Below are 25,394 nucleotides of genomic sequence, written 5' to 3'. Positions count from 1 at the left end.
TTAAATCAGCTTGCTTCCAGAGAGGCTAACTATTGCGGCATAAGTTTATTACCTAGATGAGTTATGTAAATGCTTTGTTCTGGACAAACTACCTATTGCGGGATAAGTACATTTACTGGACATTTTATGTGAATGCTTTATTAAAGAAGAATGTCTTAAGTTTAGATTTAAATTGATTGACTGTGTCTGATACTCGAACATTATTTGGTAGCTTAGGGTCTAAGTAAATATCTGCATATACAAACAACAACTTTTCAACTGGACACAATACATTTTATTTTTAAGCAACATACAACATGTATGCCAGTTAAAATAAAGCCTTAAATTATAATATTCTTTCAAACAATTAGAAAAATTATAAAATTAAAATTAAATGTAAACATCAAATCAGTTACATGACAAAATTATGTAACAAATTTTGTGTAAACACAGCTTATACCTTGAAAACGGTATAATATAAAATGTTGTGTTTTTTAAAACCTCGGTATACCTTGAAACCGGTAACCGGCCCATGCCTACTTACAAATAGTGCAAAAAGGTTTGTTTCCAATTTTTAACATGGTTGCTGAGTTTTGGACCTCACTATATGTGCTCACATTTTGCAACAATAGTTGTACAGTCAACTTCGAAATGCACTTTGTACCGTGTCACTGACCTGCATATCAAAAATCCATTCTTGTGTTTATTTATTAATCATTAAAAACATGCACACTACTGTTTCAAAGCAAATGAGTCGAGAATACTAGAGAGTGAGAAGATGCTGTTTGCAAGACTCATAATTCACCAGCCTCTTCACCTCTGACATTACAGCCCATTTGTTCCACTAATGACACAGCGGGATTCAAAAAACACCATGAGTCCTCTAGATGTCTTCAGCATGTGTGTATACAGAGCGTAAATGAGTGTGCGTATGGATGTGTACTGTATTGTATGTGAGAGGAGAGGTTTGTAGGCCGTGGATGCGTGAGGTGCAGTGAGTAATGAAGTGATTTGAAGAACAGAGCATTGCTTCCTCAGGGAAATGTTTGCGAGTATTTCCATCCCGTAGGTGTTATATTTGCAGCAATGCGCTTTTATTCTGACCTGCACTGTTACACAGGGTCACAGGTCAACCTTTATTTCTTTTTAGCAGGTTCTCAGTCTCAGCCAATAGTTTACCCAAGAGAAATGTGTTTTTCTGCAGATACAGCATGTTCTTGCATATTTATGTGCATAAATTACAGTAGGCGCATTACGCCTTTCATATGCAGCTATCTGAGTATTTTGAACATTACAGAGTTTCTTAAACTGAAGTGACCCTTTAGGAAAGCAGTACTCTGAATTACTGCACAGATATTTTGTGCGGTGTTGGGAGTGACCCTATTAAGCTTACTATGTGAATATTTGTCAGTAGTAGTAGTATACAAAAACGTGTAGCTTTACTGTACATAGTGGAATATATCAGTTTGTTTATGTTATGCAATTTAGGCTGTTTTTCGTTACATAAGACTTTTAATAAATCAAGTTCGTTTTGACAAATAGTGTTCCCTTTAACGGAACAAATTGAAATTAAAATGTTTCATAGATGAAAATTACCCCATAATGCCATTTAATAATCACTTTAGGTAGTTATGACTTCCTTTCTTCAGCCAAACACATTACGGTACATTCACACGTAAACGTTGACGCTTCACATTCACTTTTAATTGGTGACGTCATGCGTTGCCGAACTGAATTGTGGATCCGTCAGAAGTTGAACATTTCTCAACTTTTCAAGTGGCAACGTGTGCGTCAGCCAATCAGATCGCCTTATGCAAATAACCTAGGCAGAGCCAGACAATTACGTTTATGGAAAACCGGAGCATGTGTTGCTGCCACTGTGATTGGCTGTTGGCCACGCTTCAGACAAGCCTTCCATCAAGCGTTTACGCTTTCGCACCGTGTGAATGTAACGTTAGAGTTATATGAAAGTATTTTTATGGAAGTCGCATCACTGCGCCGCCATGTTTCCAAGTATTTCAGATACTGCACATGCAAAAAGTTTATTGTCTTGTAGTACTGAAGCGCGGAGTATTGTCTGTTTTTTACGTCTATACGCGAACGTACTCTCACGGTCTTGCAAAGCAAATTCGCATTTGACTTCGACACGTGCATCGTGACAAAATGCAATGCATCTCCTAGGATACATAATACATTCACCCTTATGCGCATTATGCAAATCCGGCAATGCGCGTACAATTTGCTTGATTATTCTAATGATGAAATTTGCGTCACACGGACCCTTGCGTATATGTAAGAACGTGACTATAATTCTAGCTTAACGCTGTTTGAACGCTAACAGAGCCTCTCCCCCGGGCCAATAGCAGCCATATTGACCGTTGCGATCTGCTCTATTCATAGTGATAGCAGTGATGCATCTTGTTAATATAAAATATAGGCGGGTGCAGCAGTAACAACATAAACAAGCGGCTTTCGTGGTCAACACGTAATTTCCGGTAAACTCTGCTAAGAATAAATAACAACAAAGTACTTTAAAAGTAGTTTATTTATACAACAAGCAAAATAAACAACACGTAGATTACCTATATTCGTTATTTTCGACGAGGTATTTGTTTAAGAGTTCGGTTTCAGCAACTAGTCAGGCCATTAAACAAACAGAAACCGGAAGTAAAGTTCGGACCAGAGTCAGACGCTTTATCACATCACCGCACATGCGTCCGATAAAACGGTCTATATTTGGTTAATTAAAAAAATATCCTGCCTCCTTTTGGCCTTGTTATAGCATCGAATCGTGGTCACGTGTTTAAAGCCCATCCATTATCAGAAAAAGGAATTCATTAGATTAATATCTTCTGAGGCAAAACAATACTTTTGAGTTGAATTTTGAGAGAAAACGATTCATATTTTGAGCGTATTTAGAGATCGCAACAATATGTTGCGTTTTATTGTAACTGCATCTAGATCACTGGCGACGGTGATTTCTCTTCTGAGGGGTGTGAATTCAAAATATGTATTCGTAGTGTCGTGTGTTGCTCGTCATTCCAAAATATGTGTTTGTTGCCTCATGAACCATATGCATCATGCGTCTTGTCAAAATATGTGCCTGCTGCACATTTCGAAAGAGTTTATGATAAAAGAGACGCTCACATTCACAGAATACCCGCGAGACACTAACTTAACACTAAACTTTGATTAAACATGGGATTATGCGAGTATCTGGCAAACATGAACGTCTTTTTTATCATAAACCCCTTCGAAGCGTTTGCAGCAGACACTTATTTTGACAAGACGCGTGATGCACATAAGTTTACATAACACGGCAAACACATATTTTGACATGACGATCCATACACATGACGACCTAAATACATGTTGTTACGAGCTTCGCATTGTGCGCCCGTGAAAAAGAAGTCACCAGCGCCACTAATATTGTGGCACACTTGCTCCATGTTAGCACGTAAAACAATGAATGGTTCTCGCGTGTTTCGTGACTGCACATTTCGTCACAATGCATATAACGACTAGTCACTATTACTAAAAACTAGCTACATTATTTAGTAACGCATAGTGTAGCGAACTATCAAATGCACAGATTGACTGTAGTTTAACTGCATTTAGAAGTTTATCAACAATATATTTACAAAAATAAAACATATTCATGCTGTTCTGTTCTCCTCTATTCCATCTCATATAACATTGTGTACTAGGTTTTTTAGTTTGCTCTAAAGACAAAATGTTAAAAGTTCCTTTTGATAAAAGTGTCTGCTAAATACATACTGCAAATGTACCTTCAAAAGCTACTTTCACAAAGTAGCTGTTAGTAACAAGGCTTATGTGTTTTGAAGACTTATCCCCCAACTCTGGCTGTCCACATTCTCTGAAGTTTTGGGCTAATTGGGATCATAAGTCTGTGCACATTGTCTCCTGAATAAAGACGAGCCCCGTGTGATGCATTAGAGAGAACAATGTGTTTGGTTGCTGGTGTGAAACAGCAACAATAAACTTTGGGAGTACACGCTCTAATCGTCTATTCACACCTAATTAGGCACAATAATGAGAACGCAAACTGACCATAAAAAGCAGGCACCCGTTTGCTTGCTAAGTCGGCGATAACTTTCTCACGTTTATAATTCCAACTTATTGCTATACCACCGACTTTAACTGAAAGCAAACATTTTGCAACCTTGTGTTTTTAAACACACACACGTTGTTTGTTTACATGATATAACTGTTTCGGGGACAGTGCAGAGTACTTGGGCTACTAGGTTTACAAATGCAAATGTAATGAGTGGTTAAGTGTTTGGATAGTTAGTTGCCTTCAAAAGAACCAGTATTTGCATACTTAATCTCGGATCAAAACACCAAAGATCTGCTTGTGTCAAACTCACGAGCTGTTACGAATAATTAAAAGCATAAATTTTAACATAAAACTCTTATAGACTCTTAAACCAGCATTTTTAGCAGGTATCGTTCATAGGTGTGTGTTAAATGAGCTTGGCTGATGGTTGAATCAATAGCTCTTTGTAGGCACAGGAGTTGGTTTGTTATGGACAGACCGACCGCAGCCACCATTCTGACCCCCTGCTACCCTTTATAGCAACTGTTTCCATTTAACACAGACATGCACGTGTTTGTGTGTGTGCGTGATTGTGTTTAATTGGGCACATGCAGTTAACTAAATCTGAACTTGTCCTTTTAAGAATCAGGGTCTTACTGGAGTTTTTTTTCTGTTGTTATGTTTTTGGACCATTCTTGCGATAGACTGATATATGATAGGAGAGGACAAGAAAGTACAGGATGGAAATAGGGGTATGGGATCCGCAAAGGACCTTGAGCCGGGATTCGAACTCGGGTTGCCGAAAGTGCATGTGCACTATATGTGGGAGCGCTGTCAACTACACCGCAACATTCTCAAATATTTAAACAAGGAAGCAATATATAGAAAATTACAGCGATATATCGATTGCATATTGAGGTGTGTTGGTATTATATTGCGATGTGTCGGCGGTATATTGTGGCCTTTGCCAAATCAGACAAACACTAAGCAGGTCTTTTTTTATGGGAATTTGTGACCACGTCTGTGTAATCGAGGCTAAAGTCTCAATCTAAGTATGAGATTAATTTGATTTCAATCTTTGATGTGACCTTACTCACTCAATATTAATGATATCAATGTTATATTGTCACATACAGTGTTATGAAAAGTTACTTTTGAAAGTAATGCATTACAATATTAAGTTACTCCCCCAAAAAGTAACTAATTGCGTTACTTAGTTACTTCTTATGGAAAATAAATAATGCTTACGTTACTTTTGCATTACTTTTGCGTTACTTTTTCTTACTTTGCTGAGGCTTGATCTCTTTTAGACTTTGCAGGTATTTTTATGACAGAAAAAGTATTTTGAAATTGCATATTTCCGTCGCAAAAATGTCAAACTCTGCCCTGCCATCTCCGTTTCTGACTTAAACTGTTCCCGCTCAGCTGCGACGCATAGAGTGTGTAATTCTACATTAATATCTAATGAATAATTGACCACAGGCTGTTGAATTATTAATAAAATAATGCTCACCCAACACTGCAGGTGTGCATTATTTTCTTATAATTCAAAGGACCAGAGTCAATTATTCCTCTTATACCACGGTTACCACAAAAATCACTCTGGTGCCTATTTTTAAGACATTCACCCCTGGAACATTTCTAAGCCAATCAAAATAAAGCACTCAGCAGGCCTGTGGTATAAGTGCAGTTTAACATTATTTTTTTAATCAAATTAATTAAACTGAAAAGTAACTCGCATTACTTTTTTAAAAAAGTAACTCAAATATTAATGTGTACATTTATAAAGTAAAGCGTTCCCTTACTCATTACTTCAGAAAAGTAATATTATTACATAATGCAAGTTACTTGTAATGCGTTACCCCCAACACTGGTCACATAATGTTCTTTACGGGGTGGTTTCCCGGACAGGGATTAGCTTAAACCAGGACTAGGTTTAATCTAGTTTAATCACACATGCATTACTAAAAACTTTACTTGTGTGCATTTTGAGGGCACTGATGTATTTTAAGATATGTCAGAGTAAGTTGTTTTCAGTTTGGACAGCTCTCACATTTATTTTAGTCTAGGACTAATCTAATCCCTGTCCGGGAAACCGCCCTTTTATGTAGGATGATTTTATGCAAATCAAGTAAATCACAAAAAAACACTTTTCACAGATTAGGTCACATATTCTCAAAAAATCTGAGGCAGTCGGGCAGCTACTAAAATATATGGCAACCGACTTGCGACTCGGATTAGGACGAATGATGGACGACCTGTTTGCTTTCCAAATGTCAGGCACCTCTCTGGCCGTGTGCCTCCGGCTGTCTGTGAGTCCAGGCATCTAAAAAACACATCCTCCTACCCCCCTCCATCACACTTTCCCCCCTCCGACAATCCCTGAAGGCAAGACAGCTTGTTAGGGAATAAACCCTCCTGTTCGCAGTCCTTGGCTTTTAGTTTGAAGTCTGTTCTATAGCACAATCTATGATTAGGTCTTTGAAAAGAAGCAGCCGCGTAGGCTCGTGGCCTCTGTGGCCTGAGGTTCAAATTGCAGAGTCAGGAAATATCAAGGTAAGCATTTGCTAAGGAGGAACAGCTGGAAGTGTTTTTACAGGAGAGAACAGTACAGCGGCTGGGGTGTTTATGAGAATCCCCTATCCACATGATCCTAACACAAACATTACCACCATCTAGGTCTGTCAAGAGAGAAAAGAAGTGGTTTGTGTTTCACGAAGAGACATGCCGTTTACTCCGGGGAAATGTCTGGGCGTTATTGGATTTGTCTCCAATTCTGGAGACACACTGTCATAACTTCAGTCATAATCAAATGGCTAGTACGCTTGTTTTGCTTCTTCATGTGATTTTGAATAGGATTGGATCTGAAATGCAAGGTTGTGGGTCTCCAGGAGCAGGATTAAAAGCCCCTGGTGAAAATCCTCAACTTTTGTGCACCAGCATTGACTGTCTGGTTGAATCTCATAAAAACAGATCAAGGTCACTAGGTTCACGACACAGCTAAAAGAAGTAAAATGAGAAATTATGGGTGCGTCCCAACCAGCTCCCTTGTTTAGTTGTCAGGGCACTAATCTGGGAATCTGCCATTTTAAGGTCTCAATCGCAAAATCATTTATGTATTAAAATGTTCGTTGCCTAAATATTTCCACAATGCATTGCAAAAACCAGTGAGCATCGATGGTCCCTAAGTTCCCTTACCAGAAATCATGTGATTTTTTGTTTTTGTTTTTGAAAAGCTTCAACCAAAATAGACATAATAGCAGCAAATTTCACAATATTACTGTCTTTGGGCCACAAAATGTAGTTTTAAGATTAGTTTAGATGAGAATATAGCTGGATATTCTGGAGTTGATTTGTAGTCAGCGCCTATTTATAAATTTGATAGATGAATTCGGAGAGGTGAGTTCCAGGCTTGACCAGCAGGCTGTCAGCACTCGTGAACCCCGCCGAGCTCAACCTCATCTTGGCCACTGCTATAATATGCCGCTGACTATGATGTATCGGTGTATGATGGTCAAAAATTTGATTTTAATTTGTTTTGAGTAAATCTAACCAACAATGAGATGTCGTTTCTACGTGTTTCTACATTTTAAAAGTCACGTCACTTCAAAATAAATCAAGTGTCCTATTGTATAGTGAGCCAGTGTCCCTGAGCCCCTGATTCACGACCTAGGAAACTGATTGAGGCACACTATGCTTTGTGTGTAGAAAGATAAAGTAGTTAAGATAATTATTTTTTTTTAGATGATTGCTACTGTATATTGATGTAATAATATTATATTTACTATATTAACATATAATAATATAGTAGTATATATACAAAAAAATGGCAAAAAATATACGTACTGAAATATATTTTGAAATATGTTTAATTTATGTAAAATGTATAATTTTTTTATTTTTTTATATATTGGTGAAAAATAAATGTATATTTTGTTTTTGTATACATTTTTTTATTAAAAGCATTTTTTTATTTAAAGCATTTAAAAGGCCAAAAATATACGTACTGAAATATATTTTGAAATATGTTTACAAACATTTTTTTATTTTATTTTTTTTATATATTGGTGAAAAATAAATATATATATAAATATATATATAAAAAATATACCAAAAAATGGCTATATATAGACATTTTTTGGTATATTTTTATTTTTTTATTTAAAGCATTTAAGCTTAAGCATTTAAAGCATTTAAAAAAATAAAGCATTCACATTGAATTGGAAGAAAAACTTTGTAAGTTACAAACTTTACTTAACTGCAAAAATATACTTATAATTTTATATTTTATTCATTTTATACTTTATACATATTATATAAACTTTTATATGTGGAAAAATATATTTTTTGCCATATGGTTTGTAAATAGAAATATATTTGGTGCCCCTGAAATACATTTTGAAATATATGTTAATATTTGAAAGTTAAAACTAAATATATTTTAAAATTCAATAAAATATATAATATATAAATAATAAAATATATTTAATTAAGATTTACTTTCTACAAAATGTATTTAGCATATATTTTAAACATATTTTGGCCAGAGATTTTTTTTTCTGTATGGATTAACATGCATACTGATGAAAATGTTTACGTTTGTAAGGGATTATAAGTTACTTTGGATGAACGCGACTAGCAAAAGCATAAATGTAATTTAATATTGTTACAAATCAAATATCAATATAAGTATTATTATATTACTAAAATATTTAGTTAAGCATTGTGATGAAAGTCTTTTTGCCTTGAGTGAAAAACTTTTTATTATTGTCACAGGTTATTCTGCTTACTGTAATGACCGTAAAATAACTATAATGATACAACCATCTGAACAAACATTAGCATCATAACATTATTTTATTGAAACTGAAGCACTTTTCTTACATACCAATTTCAGTAAACTGCCATAATGTTTACCTTTTACTGAAATTCAATCTGAAATGGATTAAATTAATGATTTTTTTACCCATACTTTTAGTAATTTACAAATTACTAAAGATTTTACAACTTGTAATCAAAATGCCAAAAAAACTATTACTATGAAACCCTGGTTAATTTTTTAAGGGTTAATGTGACACACTCTTGACAGGATTGCACTAATCCTCTTTCAAAAATACAATAGGCACAGTTTAGAAGTTGTAGGTTTGCAACGTTGTTGTTTTTTTGATACCAAAATCACTAAGTCCCCTTGAGTGAATTGTTACTGTCTAGTTGACAGTAAGTGAAACTGCAGTCAGATGGTTTGAGTCCTAACCCAGCATCTAATAGACAGTCTCTTAATGAATGTGAATGGTGCGTTTACATTTAAGGAGGCGCCGCTGTATTGGGACTGGTATTATCATGCGCAGCAGGTTTGTAGTCTAATGTGCGTCTGCATTAAGACCCCTAGGCCGTGCTGTCCTGCTGTTTACCTCAAAGATGCTGAAGGGCGAGAAATCTCAGTGTGGGTGGTAACTTTAAGACCTGTCTAGACCTCACATGTTATACCCTAGGGGCTTTGAACAGAAACCAGTTTCGGTGAAATAGGTGCCAAAGTGGCTTTTGTCAATGAAAGTGCTGTTGTATTGTGGATGTGATGGTTGAGACGGGCCAGGCGGTGGAAAACGACATTTGAGTAATGAAATACCTCGGTGGACCTGATCCTGACATACAATCGAAGCTTTAAAAGTATCAAGCCTTCAGCCCATTTACTTTCCAGGTTTATAGCAAAAACTGTCCATGGATGCTGGACAGTTTGATTGACAGGCATAATTGCATAGTTAACTCTACTCTGGATACAATGTTTTTTGTGTTTATGTCTGAGTGTATGATTAAAATACCTCACATACATACTTATGTGTGATGAGAAGGTTAAACGTTGGTTGTTCAATCCATTACCTTAGTACAGTGGTTCTCAAACTTTTTCAACGTGCGGCCCCCCATGTGTACGGAGCTGTCCTTTGCGGCCCCCCAAAGAAAAGTTAAAAATGTGTTCTAAAACGGAACATTTTAATTAAACAAAACATATTAAATTATACAAAGTAGTGCTGTTTGTTAGTAGCCCTATTTGTTTAGGTTTAATTACACATAATTTATGATAAATTAATGTATTTTATAAAATGTCATAAAACTGGGGCCCCCCTAACACCATCTCGTGGCCCCCAGTTTGAGAACAACTGCCTTAGAAGAAACAGTTAAACAAATATTACAATAAGGACCAAAAGATGTGCCAATTTTGTTTAAATGGTGGATTTTAGATTGACAGTCAGCAGATGTTTTGCAATTTTAAAGCCCGGAGTATAGTCTGTTTTTTTACATGTACGCGAACGTATGCATATACTTTGTTTGACTTGGACGTATACACAGACGTTCAACACATGCGCATTGCGACCAAATGCAATGCATCTCTTAAATACTAAATACTATTTTCTTCTGTATGTGTACTGTATATGCGCGACCTTCTTGTACGCTGTTTGCAGGGTTTTAAAAATTCCGTCTGTGTGCGTACAGTACGCACATATTCTTCTGAGGAGGGAAATTGCATCACATGCTCTGTACGCGTAAAAAATGGACCATACTTCGGCCTTAAGGATTTCGATTTTTTGTAACGGTGTTTTTGAAATGTTTATTTATGTTTGTAAACAAATGTGACAGAAAATACAATCCCTTACAGAAAAAATATTTGTTTTTAAAGATCTTGTCTGAGCCATAATATGGCCATTAGCTGCGTTTGCAGATTTCCTCAAAACTTAAGCGTTATTTTCTTAATGTCGACAAAAGACTATTGCGAAATTAATGTGTTTCCATTAACCGATGATATTCTATTGAAACGATAAGTCATTTCAAACATCTATATAGGTCGATTGATGTTGGTAGGTTTACTAATTTCACATCCACCACATTAGGCATTATTTTTAACCCAAGGAGACGTTAAGGTGCATTCACACAAGCCGCGGTAGAGGTGGCAAAAACGTGCTATTTTTGGTAGTTGGACGCTTGAACATTTGAGTTTATTCGCTTAATTTGCGTGTGAAATTCTAGTCATTCGACACATTCACGTGGAAATTCACGTCATGGGAGGGGCTTTTGCGACTCCGCAGAGACTCCGATCGCTTCCTGTAATCACATCACTACTACAGCAAGGTCCTGATTGGTTAATGCGGCGTGAAAGCTGCCAAAGTTCAGATTTTTCAACTCGCGCGTTTCATGTGGCAACGCTCAATTCGCGTGTACCGTGCCGCAGGATACCGAATCGCGTCTTTGCATTGACTTAACATGTGAATCACTCGCGCTTGCCGCCTCTACCGTGTCTGGTGTGAACCCTGCATAAGAGTATTATCCAAACATTAATGCCAAGGAAAGCTCCTTATACTTAGGAGCGGCAACATATAGGTATTTCTTGGATGTAATGGTACATAATTTTAAATCAAAAGAGATGTAGGAGTGTTATCCAAACTTTATTGGCAAGAAAAGCCTCTTATACTTGGAAGCAGATATTGAAGTGTTTCTGGGAGGTTTTAGTACATAACGCATCATCTTTAAATGATAATTATGTGACTTACTTGCATCAGGTGATCTGAAAATGCGAATAAACTGTTTCCATTGCAGTTTTGCCAAATACACCTTTTCCGAATTGCCTGAAAAACCACCTAATGCGAGCGTAAAAACTTTTTTGCGATATATGGGTGTTTTTGCGAAATTGACGTGTATCCATTGGCCCTATTTTTAATTCACAATGTCAGTTTGCACAATTTAACCCCTTAGCATTTCTGAAAAAGGATAAAAAACAGAAACTAATTGTACCTGCTGTGTTGCTTGTATTTTAAAAGGGTTTACATAATTTCAGTCACAAGAATCTCATCTTACAAATTTCAATCACAAGAATCTCAGCGTACATAGATATGTGACATGTTTAGCTTTTTGTTTTTGAGTTTGAGTATGTAATGAAGGTTTCTGTCAAATAATGCAGTGTTCCTCACTGGGTACATTGGAACTTTGCGGTTAATGGAAGCGCAGCTATTGTCTGCTAACTTTCCTTGTATCCATCTGTCCCTTTTTACTGAACCGTGTCAGAATTTTTTTTCATAAAATGGTCTCAAGCTGTGACTTGGACAGTACTCCTTAAAAAGGTCCTAAAGTGTACCATTTAAGTACAGACATGTATACATTTGGTACCAGTATGTACCTTTAAGGTACTAATACAGCTGCAAAGGTAGATTCTTTGTACCAGTATGAACTTCTGAGTTACGGACATAAACTCTATGGGGCAGTTTCCCGGACAGGGATTATCTTAATCACTAGGCCTTAGTTTAATTAGGAAATATAACTAGTTTTAACAAACATGCCTTACTAAAAACATTACCTGTGTGCATTTTGATGCAAAACAAAGGGCTCTGATGTTTTTTAAGATATGCAAGTTGTTTTCAGTTTGGACAACTCTTAAAAATGTTTTAGTCTAGGACTAGTCTAATCCCTGTCCGGGAAACCACCCCTTTAAGTTTATAAAAGGATACCACCCCAGTGACGGTGTTTTTTCTGACAGTGTGCATTGCTCAAAACGTATAATATCACATCGGTGATCGGAATATTGGACAGGTTGATACATTGACTCATATTTGGGCATGTTTACAGATATCTGTGACATCCTTGGTTGCAGTAACAGTACTAACCACATCTCACTTGAAAACCCTATGACTGGCAGTCACACCCAAAAAAAAATTCCCGGTTCCTTCTTTGTTTCAAACATCAAATCCCAGGCATTCAGTGGGCGCTGAGGTTATTTTGCAACTGTTAAGTGTCTCAATACTGAATGTTTCTGGATAAAGATCAACCCCACCAGCTAAATGCCAAACCTCAGTCTGCCACCAAGCTCCTTTATTTCATCTTTCATTCCCCGCCATCATTAATAGATCTCCTACATTTACTAAAGGTCATAAGTTCACGCTCTTGTTTTCTGGATTAGTAACCAACAACATCTTTGATTCCTTTAAGATCTTGTGTCATAATTCTCTCATTCTTTTATCTCAAGCGTTGCATTCCGATAAGCTCATCTTCATTTCGGCTTATAGAAAGCACGAGGATTGTGATTTTTCCGGTGATGAATCCAAGCTAGGGCGACAGAGAGGATTAAGAAGGGAATCCCTCGGGCACACAAGGATGAAATTCGTCGCCACAACAACTGAACGAAGAATCACGCGGGTGGCTGTTTGTGCACTTGTCCTCGCCAGTCTTGGCTTCTGATGGAGCGCAATTACACGCTAGATTAAGAGGCTTGTGGAGATACGGAGGACTGTGTCGTTCCCTAGGGAGGTCTCTAGCGGCCTGGACTTTAAACCATGTCTGTTTGTGCAATATGTCGCTGGCACTCTCCCTTGAGACGGTGTCGCTGGCATTGGTACTGTTGGTGCCTTTGGAGTCCAGGTTTGTGAGATCAGAGGATTGCGACCTAGCAACTGTTTGTTTGGGTTTCAGTCGTAGCATTGAAGGGCTTTCTTTCACTCGTACGATTGTTTTGAGTTCCTTTATACGCCCTGATACACTTGCCTACTCTAAAGCCTTTTATCATTGTTCAGAAAGCATAATATAGCATTCTTTATGGACTTGTGTTGAGAATGATGTTTAGTTTTTAGTTGTTTATGTTTAGTAGAGGTTGGAAAGTTTGGACAAGCCCCTAAACGTTACAATAAACTATTTGAGTAACACATACCGTTTGTCGTACGATAATGGAAGTTACGTAAACTGTGTAAACGGTCAACGTTAACAATTATAAAGTTTTTACAATCAAGACAAATGAGGAGAATAAAATGTGCAATATATATTCTATACTATATATTTACTTTCCTGTTTTCTGTGTTGTTTTTGTCTTTCATGTAAAGCTACTTAAAAACAATGCAAAATTCAGAATGATAATACAGAGATTAAAGGAAATGGCGAATGATATGTATTACAATACATTTGTTATGGTACGATACGATGCATTTTTGTTCTGGGCAAGGCGATATATTTGGATATTTCTTGTTTTGGGAATAGAATAGGATATAATTAGGGCTGCACGATTTGGGTAATTTTTCCAATTGCGGTTATTGATGCTAATATTGCGATGTGCGATTGCGATTATACGAAATGGTATCATGAGTCAACTTGATGGGTTTTAAGGAAAATCCACACACAGTTTAGCTAAAATGTGTATTTGTAAAACTATAAATGTTTTCGTATTGCCACGTGATGCAGCAACTGCTCAGTGTCAGTAATCCTGGTAGTTGGCTCTTATAAGAACACTTCTGGACTGTTCTTGGAGATCTCGCTTTTTTCCAGTTTGATTTATTAATGCCACGCTTAATGGCATAAACATAGTTATTGTTTTTTTTTACCTCTCAGTGTATGTAAGTTTGGGAGGGATGTCAGTGTTAGCAAAAGGATCTTTTTGTCTCTGCATGTTCCTTCAAGCTTGTCTGGTCTTGTCGAGGAGAATTTACACTTTGTTTTGGTCAGTTTTTGTCTGCGACCACATATAAAGTCATTTACTTGAAATTATTTGCTTAGTATCTGTAGTTCTGGATTATTCTCGATCATAAATCCCAGACATTTAAGTGTATGTCATGCAACAAAATGTCCAATGAACTGAACTCTATTCTTCTAGATGTTGCTTTAGGACCGTCTTGTCCAGATGGTTTCTCTCTGCTTCTCATGGACTGTGGTTGTCTGTGTGGATGCGCGTTGAGAAGTAAAACCCTGTTATTTCAGTGCTGTCAAGCATTTTTAGTTCAGCCTGTTTTTAGACGAGAGTTCAGTGAAGGTTATCCGCATACCTAACTGGATATTTAACAGGGACTGTCATAATGGAATGTAGAGACAACTAAATAATTCAAGTAATTAAAATACCTTTTTGTTATTTACAGTAATAATTTAACTTTTTTTAAAATATGGTTGACTGTAAATTGTTTGTGTTGGTTTCGTGTTAACCAGCTATTTTTGTGGTTAATATGATAACACTAATGTGTTCAGGATTCCTGTGTGTTAAAGGGCACCTATTATGCAAAATCCACTTTTACAAGGTGTTTGGACATAAATGGGTGTTGGCAGTGTTTGAACACAACCACCCTACAATAAAAAATTCACCCTCTACTTCTTTCTTAATTCTTTCCCCGTCAGCGTTTTTTTTAAAAAGTTGCTAACCAGAACCAGCATTTATTATGATTTTAACAAAAGTTTAATTTCTTCCAGAAAATGTTATTTTTAAAATATATAAACATACAACATATTAAATGAAAATAATAATGATAATAGCAGAAATACGGATTGCCAGAAAAACTCCTTATTTTTCTTTTAATTGACGAGTTAAAGCAACTCTATGTAGTTTTTTTACCTTTAAATAATGTCTCTAAAATTTTTTCAGTGATAGAACAACTTTTAACTGGACAAATTGTTGCTGCAACCTGAGCAGCCTCCTAGCTGCTACAAGCACACTCTGAAAGTGGCGGTGGAGGGTAGGAAACACAACCCCACCCCGCCCCTCCCCCTGCCTGCAGAAGAGTGTCTGATATCAGGCACTGTTGCGCTTTTCAACCACATGGGGGAGCTGTAAGTCATTTTTAAATGGAAACTACATAGTGTTGCTTTAAGTGTCATACAGTATTGTGGTTTAAATCAGCTCGGTTTGAGACAGGCTAACTATTGCGGCATAAGTATATTACCCAGATGAGTTATGTGACTGCTTTGTTCTGGACAAACTAACTATTGCGGGATAAGTACATTTACTACATTTATGTAAATGCTTTGTTAAAGAAGAATGTCTTAAGTTTAGATTTAAATTGATCGACTGTGTCTGATACTCGAACATTATTTGGTAAAACATTCCAGAGCTTAGGGGCTAAGTAGGAAAAGGATTTACCACCTTTAGACACTTTTGATACTCTAGGGATAATTAAGTGGCCAGAATTTTGTGATCGCAGTGTACGTGATGGATCTGATAGTAATTCTTTAATATACTTTTATATTTAATAAAATCATCAAGTAGTTTTGTTTAGACGGACAATGAGGTAGGTTTATTACAACCAGTGACCCCGGAAAACAAAGCACAAAAGTTTTGTAAACTTTGTTGGAGAAGTGTTAATAAACCCATGGGTTGGAACATGGTATTCTGTGTAATGTTATGGATGTCACACTAATACTATTAAAATGTTCAATGAATAGTAGACTGCCTGGCGAAGGAGTAATTGTCTTTATTGTCCTGTACAGGAAGCTACAGGTCACTGCTTCACTGCCCAACTGCCTCGGGCAGGGCTATTAATTTGTTAGGTCTGTTTGATCTCTCTCTCTCTTTCTCTTTCTCTCTGTCTCATGCTTTCATAAAGAAGCAAATAACCAGTGTTACGAGTCTTGTAAAGTCTCTCTGTTTTGTAATTTCTTCTTGTCAAACCTCATTAAGAAACAGAATGTGCTGCACTTTTTTCTAGGCGCTTGCTGACTAAACAACTCCTAACATATTCTTGCCCAAACAAGATACAGAAGTATTCGGATGTCCATTATCGAGCTTCTACTCTTTCAATACATTTTGTGCTCTGTGAAGCTATCAAGTTGTGAAACTATGGCAGACACTAACAGAAAAGTTTATTTCTTTAAGATTTATCATTGTAATATAACTTGACACATGAATATAGTAATAATTCAGTATCATGGTTACTGTTTGAACCATGAGACCACCTCAGTACTTCTTTTTTATTAACCTTTTAAGCATCACCCCACCCTATTGAGTTAAATCTACACTCTTGGAGCTTTCAAACAATATACAGTTTGTCATGATTAGATAAGAATTAATATGCAAACATTGAAGTAAATGTAGGCGTCCTGCTGGTGGGACAGTGACATTTAGCAGAAAATAAATGTTTTGAGGCACACTCTCTTCATAAATGAATCAATTACTCTCCCTACATAATTTATTTTATAAAACACTGTTGAAATGTCTATTCTGGAGGCTTAGACCTTTCCAACTATTTATAGTTTGTAGTGATAGATTAAAATTTACATCAACAATATTAATGCAAACTTAGGTGTCCCGTATTCGGGACGGCGACGCTTAACAGTTTAAACTCTGCAAATGACTTCCATCAAGTCTGTATTAATCTGAATACTAATGTTCTGCATGTCTGTACCTAACATCATTTATTTTATAATATTACATTATTGCTCTGTGTTTACTAGGGTGCCTTAAAAAACGAATCCATAGAGCAGTGCTTCACGATCCTGATCCTCAAGGACCCCCTCCCAAAAGGCTTTAGATGTCTTCTTATTTAACACACCTGATTTAACTCATCAGCTTGTTAGGGAGACCTGTTTACCATTTTGGAAGGAGGCTGATGAGTTAAATCAGATGTTTTAAATAAGGAGACATTAAACGTTTTGGAAGGGGGCCTTTAGGACCAGGATTGGGAAGCACTGCCATTGAGATATTAAATGTTTTCTGATGTGAAGCAATGGGTTTTGTAACTTTGGGTCAAAGATCAACCTTCCACCAAACCTCAACTCTCTCATGAGCATGCGTACATGTGTAGTTTATAAAGTTTGAAAGATAAACGTTTCCTTACAAAACCCATGCCTTCACCTCAGAAGACGTTTAATAGCTATATACATTAGTTTTTGATGAATTGGTGTGATTTTTGGGGGGCTTAAAAAGAGGGCACTATCCAATGCCATTATAAAGCTGAAAAGAGTAATATTGAAGATATTAATAAAAAATCATTTTGGGGTGAACTATTTCTTTATCATGTCCTCATATTTATGAGGATAAAAGTGGTCAAGATTCTTTTGGATACAAAAATGAAAATAACATTCTAAGAGGACTAAAAAAATTAATATGCAGAATATGGCCACTTTAATAAATTGTGTTTGAGACAATCATAATTAATTTCTTCTGTCATCGCTCCTTTGCGATGAATTTCCAGCGCTTGATTCCAAGATTCCGATCAAAACTGCCAGAGATCCAATTATTCCCGGATGGGCTCATTTAACTCATGTGAAATTCATGCGGTCCCATATAGGTCAACATCCTCCTGTTGTGTAGATCATTAAAATTTTTATCCTCCTATATATTGCTTAATTTTCCAAAGTTAATCAGCTTCTCTCTCACACGAGAGGGATTTATTTATCCCTGTCCGAGTTATGACCCCAACTATAAATGGCATCGCAGAAGATAAAATAAAATAAATATGAGGCTGCGGCATGTAGTAGCTAACTGGACCCTGCTACCTCATAAGGGGTTGTTTTTAAGAACCGTTTGAAGATAAAAAAAAGATGCACAAGGAAGGGCATTTTATAAACATTGCAAAATCGCTCATAAACAAGTTCACCATTACATTATTCAAGAGGTCAAAATTAAGTTATTTTTGATGGCACATAAAGTGTATTAGTTATTAGTAGTGTTTGCTAAGACAAGCGTCAGTCATTTAGTGCATTAAATGTGTAAAACTCATCCCGCTTTGTTCATGCTGTACATGAAGTTTCAAGTTTATTGGTCATGCACAGATGTCAATGACCTTTTGTACAATGACATGTTTGATGGGAGGTTTTGATGCCTTCCTGTAGCAGTAGAGTATAAAAATAAGTAAAGACAGAGTTGAGATAAAGATATATATTAGAATGTGATCCTCATTGTAAACAAAGGTCCTCAGTTCGAGCCCCGGCTGGGTCAGGAGGGCTTTCCGTGTAGAGCAGGGGTCTTCAACTACTTTTCTTCGGGGGCCAGATTTTAAAATTGTAAATATGACGCGGGCCAAACTTTTACCCCTATTTTTACTTTTGATATTTTTTTTACTTTTGCCATATATATGTGTGTGTGTGTTGCTGCCATTTTTGTTACTTTTGTTGTAGTATATTTGAAAACAAAAAACATATTAAAAACATGCATTTTCAAAAAAATTGAAATTAAAAGCCTTTTAATTACTGAAAACTCATATTTTCTTTATTAATATTTAAAAACAATTGCAGTTTAACATGTAAGAGCCAAATGTTAATAGTAAAAGTGTAAAAGATCAACACTCTTAAATATATTTTGTTTATAACTGTTTAACTTTCATTAATTGTTACATGTCAAGTATTCACAATATATAGCCAGTCTTCTCCTAATGACTAAAATTGCACTACATGTTTTCTTTTTTAATATTTTATAGATACATAGGCTAAACAGCCTTTCCGTTGTACATTACATACAGATATAAATGTCGGGAGTTCGCCCCCTAGTGGCGTAATGAAAATGTAGTTTAATCGTAAATCTCTCTGTCATGTGAGAGAACCTTTAATCTACGAATATTTGTATAGTTAATAATTTACTTACCAGTAATTAAAGTATTCAAATGTTACTGATAAAGTAAAACAAACAATAATTAATAATTTTAACTTTGCACACAGTTTTGATTGGAACACACTGAAATACATCACTTCCGGTCACCGCGTCACATGCGGTGTAGTCGCATAAGTTTATTTTCTTGAATGCATCCAAAGCTCGAATTGGATCAGATAATTACGCACCCGCAGATGGTTGGCACCACACACAGCCCCTTTCTGTGTTGTCTTTTACAGTGTAAAGGTAAAAGTAACCACGCTGAATTTAAATCAGACAATGGTCGTTTCTCAATAAGGCTGCAGCCTCCGGAGGTCGCATTTTGAGGCTGCATACGTCATTAAGTCTAATTTCAGAATTTTAATAATTATAAAGTTGACTATTATTCTTAGTTAATCGTAAATTGTTGTAATATGCTTATGATTTGTGAGTGTAATGCTCAGTTAACTTAAACTTGATGACGAATGCAGTCTGCATATGCGACCTCCGGAGGCTGCAGCTTTCCAATTGAGAAACGGCCAAAGGTGACCGGCGGGCCGGATAAAGATGATTGGCGGGCCGCAGTTGGCCCGCGGGCCGCCAGTTGACTAGCCCTGGTGTAGAGTTTGCATGTTCCCCTGTGTCAGCGTGGCTTTAAGCCTAAGTTAAAGTCGTGCGTAAGGTCTACGCCGTAGGTTATCTGTAGCCTGAAAATTTTAACAAGCGCGTCAGTTCTACGTGGACCACAAGCGCTGTGATTGGTCCACTAGAACCCCTCCCTTCAGGTAAAAAAAACTGCTTCATAGGTATTTCCGTTTGCGACGGTGAGAACAAAGATATGCCAAGTTGAGGAGTGATTTACTCAAACTGCAAAAAATGGATGTAAAACTTCTGCCTGTTTTTAAAAGCAATCATTAGCTTATTTCTTATTTGATTTCTTTTGTTACTGTTGTGCTGGTAGAGATGAATGGGGGATTGTCCAAAAAGAAATCTATCAACAAATTAATACAACCACAAGGCCCACAATATCCAAGATGTAATTCAATCTATCTTTTCAAGGTTTTGGTCTTGTCTCCGTCTCAACTGTCTCTGGTCTTGGTCTTGTCTTGGTCTCTGTTTAGGGGTTTCGACTACACCACCAATATATCTTCAATCATGTGACTTGTTGAAAAGGGTTGTGCATTCTGAAGATGTAAATATCAGTTTTGAACCTTTTACTAGTGACAAATAGGCCACAAAAGCTGTCTTTTTATTTTTCATGTACCTTATATTAATTTTGTTCTTATGTGGTTATTCTGAAATGTAAACTATACTTTGTTTGTGTTGGTTTTTAGTTGCCTATCTCGGAGACATTGCACTTGATGAAGAGGACATGCGCATGTTTAAAGTGGACCGCATCATAAATGTAGCGCAGCGAACCATCACAATTCTTAATAACACTGAGACTGGTAAGTTGACATGCATAATGACATGCGTATAATGACATGTGACATGTGTATAATGACATGTGAATAATGGCATGCGTATAATGACATGCGTATAATGACATGTGTATAATAGCATGTGTATAATGACATGCGTATACTAACATGCGGCGTGTATAATGACATGCGTATAGTAACGTGACATGTGAATAATGACATGCGTATAGTAACATGTGATGTGTATAATGACATGCATATAGTAACATGTGACGTGCATATAATAACATGGATATAGTAACATGTTACAGGCATATAATGACATGCATATAGTAACATGTGACATGCGTATAATCATGACATGCATATAGTAACATGTGACGTGCGTATAATGACATGCATATAGTAACTTGTGACAGGCGTATAATGACATGCATTTAGTAGCTTGTAACATGCGTATAATGACATGCATTTAGTAGCTTGTAACATGCGTATAATGACATGTATATAGTAACATGTGACGTGCGTATAATGACATGCATATAGTAACTTGTGACAGGCGTATAATGACATGCATTTAGTAGCTTGTAACATGCGTATAATGACATGTATATAGTAACATGTGTCGTGCGTATAATGACATGCATATAGTAACTTGTAACATGCGTATAATGACATGTATATAGTAACATGTGTCGTGCGTATAATGACATGCATATAGTAACTTGTAACATGCGTATAATGACATGCATATAGTAACTTGTGACAGGCGTATAATGACATGCATTTAGTAGCTTGTAACATGCGTATAATGACATGTATATAGTAACATGTGTCGTGCGTATAATGACATGCATATGGTAACATGTGACGTGCATATAATGACATGCATTTAGTAGCTTGTAACATGCATATAATGACATGTATATAGTAACATGTGACGTGCTTATAATGACATGCATATAGTAACGTGACGTGCGTATAATGACATGCATATAGTAACTTGTAACATGCGTATAATGACATGTATATAGTAACTTGTAACATGCGTATAATGACATGCATATAGTAACTTGTGACAGGCGTATAATGACATGCATATAGTAACTTGTGACAGGCGTATAATGACATGCATTTAGTAGCTTGTAACATGCGTATAATGACATGCATATAGTAACATGTGACGGGTGTATAATGACATGCATATAGTAACATGTAACATGGGTATAATAACATGCATATAGTAACATGTGATGTGCGTATAAAGACATGCTTAAAGTAACTTGTAACATGCGTATAATGACATGCATTTAGTAACATGTGACGTGCGTATAATGCCATGCATATAGTAGCATGTAACATGCGTATAATAACATGCATATAGTAACATGTGATGTGCGTATAATGACATGCATATAGTAGCATGTAACATGCGTATAGTAACATGCATATAGTAACATGTGATGTGCGTATAATGACATGCATATAGTAACTTGTAACATGTGTATAATGACATGCATATAGTAACTTGTAACATGCGTATAATGACATGCAGAAAGTAACATGTGACGTGCGTATAATGATATGCATTTAGTAACTTGTAACATGTGTATAATGTCATACATATAGTAACTTGTAACATGTGTATAATGACATGTATAGTAACATGTGACATGTGTATAATGACATGCATATAGTAACATGTGACATGTGTATAATGACATGCGTATAATAACATGTGACATGTGTATAATGACGTGTATAGTAACATGTGACGTGTATAATGACATGCGTATAATGACATGTGACGTGTATAATGACATGCGTGTAGTAACATGTGACGTGTATAATGACATGCGTATAGTAACATGTGACGTGTATAATGACATGCATATATTAACGTGACATGTGTATAATGACATGTGTATAGTAACATGTGACGTGTATAATGACATGTGTATAGTAACATGTGACATGTATAATGACATGTGACGTGTATAATGACATGTGTATAGTAACATGTGACATGTATAATGACATGTGACGTGTATAATGACATGCGTATAGTAACATGTGACATGCGTATAATGACATGCATATAGTAAAATGTGACATGTGTATAATGAAATGTGTATAGTAACATGTGACGTGTATAATGACATGCGTATAATGACATGCGAATAGTAACGTGACATTTGTATAATGACATGCATATATTAACGTGACATGTGTATAATGACATGTGTATAGTAACATGTGACATGTGTATAATGACATGTGTATAGTAACATGTGACGTGTATAGTGACATGTGACGTGTATAATGACATGCGTATAGTAACATGTGACATGCGTATAATGACATGTGTATAGTAACGTGACATGTGTATAATGACATGTGTATAGTCGTGACGTGTATAATGATGACATGCGTATAATGACATGTGACGTGTATAATGACATGCGTATAGTAACGTGACATGCGTATAATGATGACATGTGATGTGTATAATGACATGCATATAATGACATGTGCTGTGTATAATAACATGTGTATAATAACATGTGACGTGTATAATGACATGTGACGTGTACAATGACATGCGTATATTAACATGTGACATGCATATAATAGCATGCGTATAGTAACGTGACGTGTATAATGATGACATGTGATGTGTATAATAACATGTGTATAATGACATGCACATTATAAAATCACACATGTGACACTTTCTGTGTCCTTGTAAATCAAAAGGCTTAAAAACGTGCTAAATGCTAATATTTTATAGGAAAAAAATGCCAAAAGGTGTTTGTTAGAGTTAGGTTTAGGGGATGGATGGGTTAGGGAATAGAAAATGCAGCTTGTACTAGTGATGCGCAGGTCCATTGAATCTGATTAGACCATTAGCACCGTGCTCAAAAATAACCAAAGAGTATCTGCAGACCCGGAGATCAGCTAAATGGATTCCAAAATGGTAAAAATCAAATGTTTAACTCTAGAGGAGCTGGAAATGAGCATATATTCGCAAAAATGGGAGTGTCTCTTTAATGAGGTTTTTACTGCAAAGGAGGGGCAGAGTTAGATATTTAGAGGAATGTTTGAAACCAAACTGATCATGAGCCCCATTGACTTCCATAGTAGGAAAAAAGAATACTATGGAAGTAAATAGGGTCCACGAATGGTTTGGTTAGAAACATTCCTCTAAATCTCTTCCTCCATGTTCATCAAAACAAAGAAATTTATTCAGGTTTGTAACAACATGAGAGTGAGCAAATGACAGAATTTTCCTTTTTGAGTGAACTTTCCCTTTAAGAGTCGTCTATTGTTTCTAAATGGCAGTAAAATATATTTGTGTAAAGGTTTGCTTTTACAAGTAATTAACAATTGCTATACTGCACATTTTAAAACCGTTATAAAGTATTTGAAACTGCTGAGCTCTGTCCAAAACGATTTATTCGACTAGTCTATAAATGTGTTTTTACCGAAATCTTATTTGGTCAGAAACCAAAAAATTAAAAAGTGTAGACGTGTAACCACTTTGTATCATTATGTGATTGTAGTGATCTTAACTAATGTATGCATATTTAAAGATTTGTGTTTATTTGATGTTGGAAACGGTAGGTTCAGTATCCAATGAGACGAGTCCACACAACACTGCATCCAATCAAAGGTCGCGTCGCAGGAAGAGAGCAGCAACGTCCAGACCGGAGAGGGTGTGGCCTGAGGGTGTCATTCCTTATGTCATCAGTGGAAACTTCAGTGGTAAGTAAACTCAATCACTAATAAGTTATGGTATTATAAGCTGTGTTGTATTGTGAATTTGTGACCCTGTCTGTCAAATAGATTGATTTCACTCATCTTTGACATGACCTTACACAGTCAACATTAAAGATATCAAGATTATATTTTCACAGAATGTTCTTTACATTATTCAGGATGAATACAAATGTAATTTAACCCAATATTGGATTTGTTCCTTTTTGACCCAACTATTGGTTAAAATAATTGGGGTATGTGTGTGTCCTATAGGTAGCCAGCGAGCCATATTCAGACAGGCTATGAGACATTGGGAAAAACACACATGCGTGACTTTCATTGAGAGAACAACAGAGGAGAGTTACATCGTCTTCACCTACCGGCCGTGTGGGTAAGTTTGCGTGTGAGGATCTACACTGACAAAACACTCGGGTACAAGATGTTTCCACAGCAGGGGGACGTCTTTGACTCTTCTAGGAAGAAATCATGCCTGTCTTTTCCTGCTCATGTGGAGCCTGTGCTGTCCTTCATTTCACTTTTCTTTTCTCTTTCTGAATTATCGCCTAAATGGTTTTCTGTCCTCTTCATCCGTCCCGTTCATCCGTTTCTAGTTCTTCTTAGTGTTCCAATAAAAGGGTTTTGTGTGTGGGCCTTTATGTCTTGACCTAGCTATCACTCTATTCTCTAACTGAGGAAATCCCAGGCGGCTTTGTCACACTGTTCGCCACGGGACTTGTCACCTGAAAGTATGGGTTTTATATGAGCACAATGGCTCCCCGTAGATGCTTTCATAAGATGTCAGAAGTTCAGATCCTCTGCTTTTTGACAAACCACAGCTCTGCAATCAATGTTGTCTGTACAAAGCTGTTTCTCCCTGCAGAAATAT

The 25,394-nt window shown here is 36.4% G+C and overlaps 1 protein-coding gene across 2 annotated transcripts in view; it reads left to right on the top strand.

Moving 5' to 3' along the window:
* bmp1a (bone morphogenetic protein 1a) overlaps positions 1-25,394 on the top strand; it is an 89,748-nt gene that overhangs the window by 7,859 nt on the left and 56,495 nt on the right. The window contains exons 1-4 of one of the 2 annotated variants that reach the window (XM_055167361.2): positions 20,444-20,520; positions 20,663-20,776; positions 24,374-24,514; positions 24,782-24,899. In XM_055167361.2, the coding sequence (XP_055023336.2) occupies positions 20,701-20,776; positions 24,374-24,514; positions 24,782-24,899 (335 nt within the window). In that variant the 5' untranslated portion in view covers positions 20,444-20,520; positions 20,663-20,700. Of the gene's footprint in view, positions 1-20,443; positions 20,521-20,662; positions 20,777-24,373; positions 24,515-24,781; positions 24,900-25,394 lie in introns of those variants that run through there. The other variant, XM_055167360.2, reaches the window with a different exon arrangement.

This window comes from Misgurnus anguillicaudatus, chromosome 5, assembly GCF_027580225.2.
Source record: "Misgurnus anguillicaudatus chromosome 5, ASM2758022v2, whole genome shotgun sequence".
NCBI lineage: Eukaryota > Metazoa > Chordata > Actinopteri > Cypriniformes > Cobitidae > Misgurnus > Misgurnus anguillicaudatus.
Note: the sequence above shows the minus strand (reverse complement) of the source record. Positions and strands in the feature narration are given on the sequence as shown.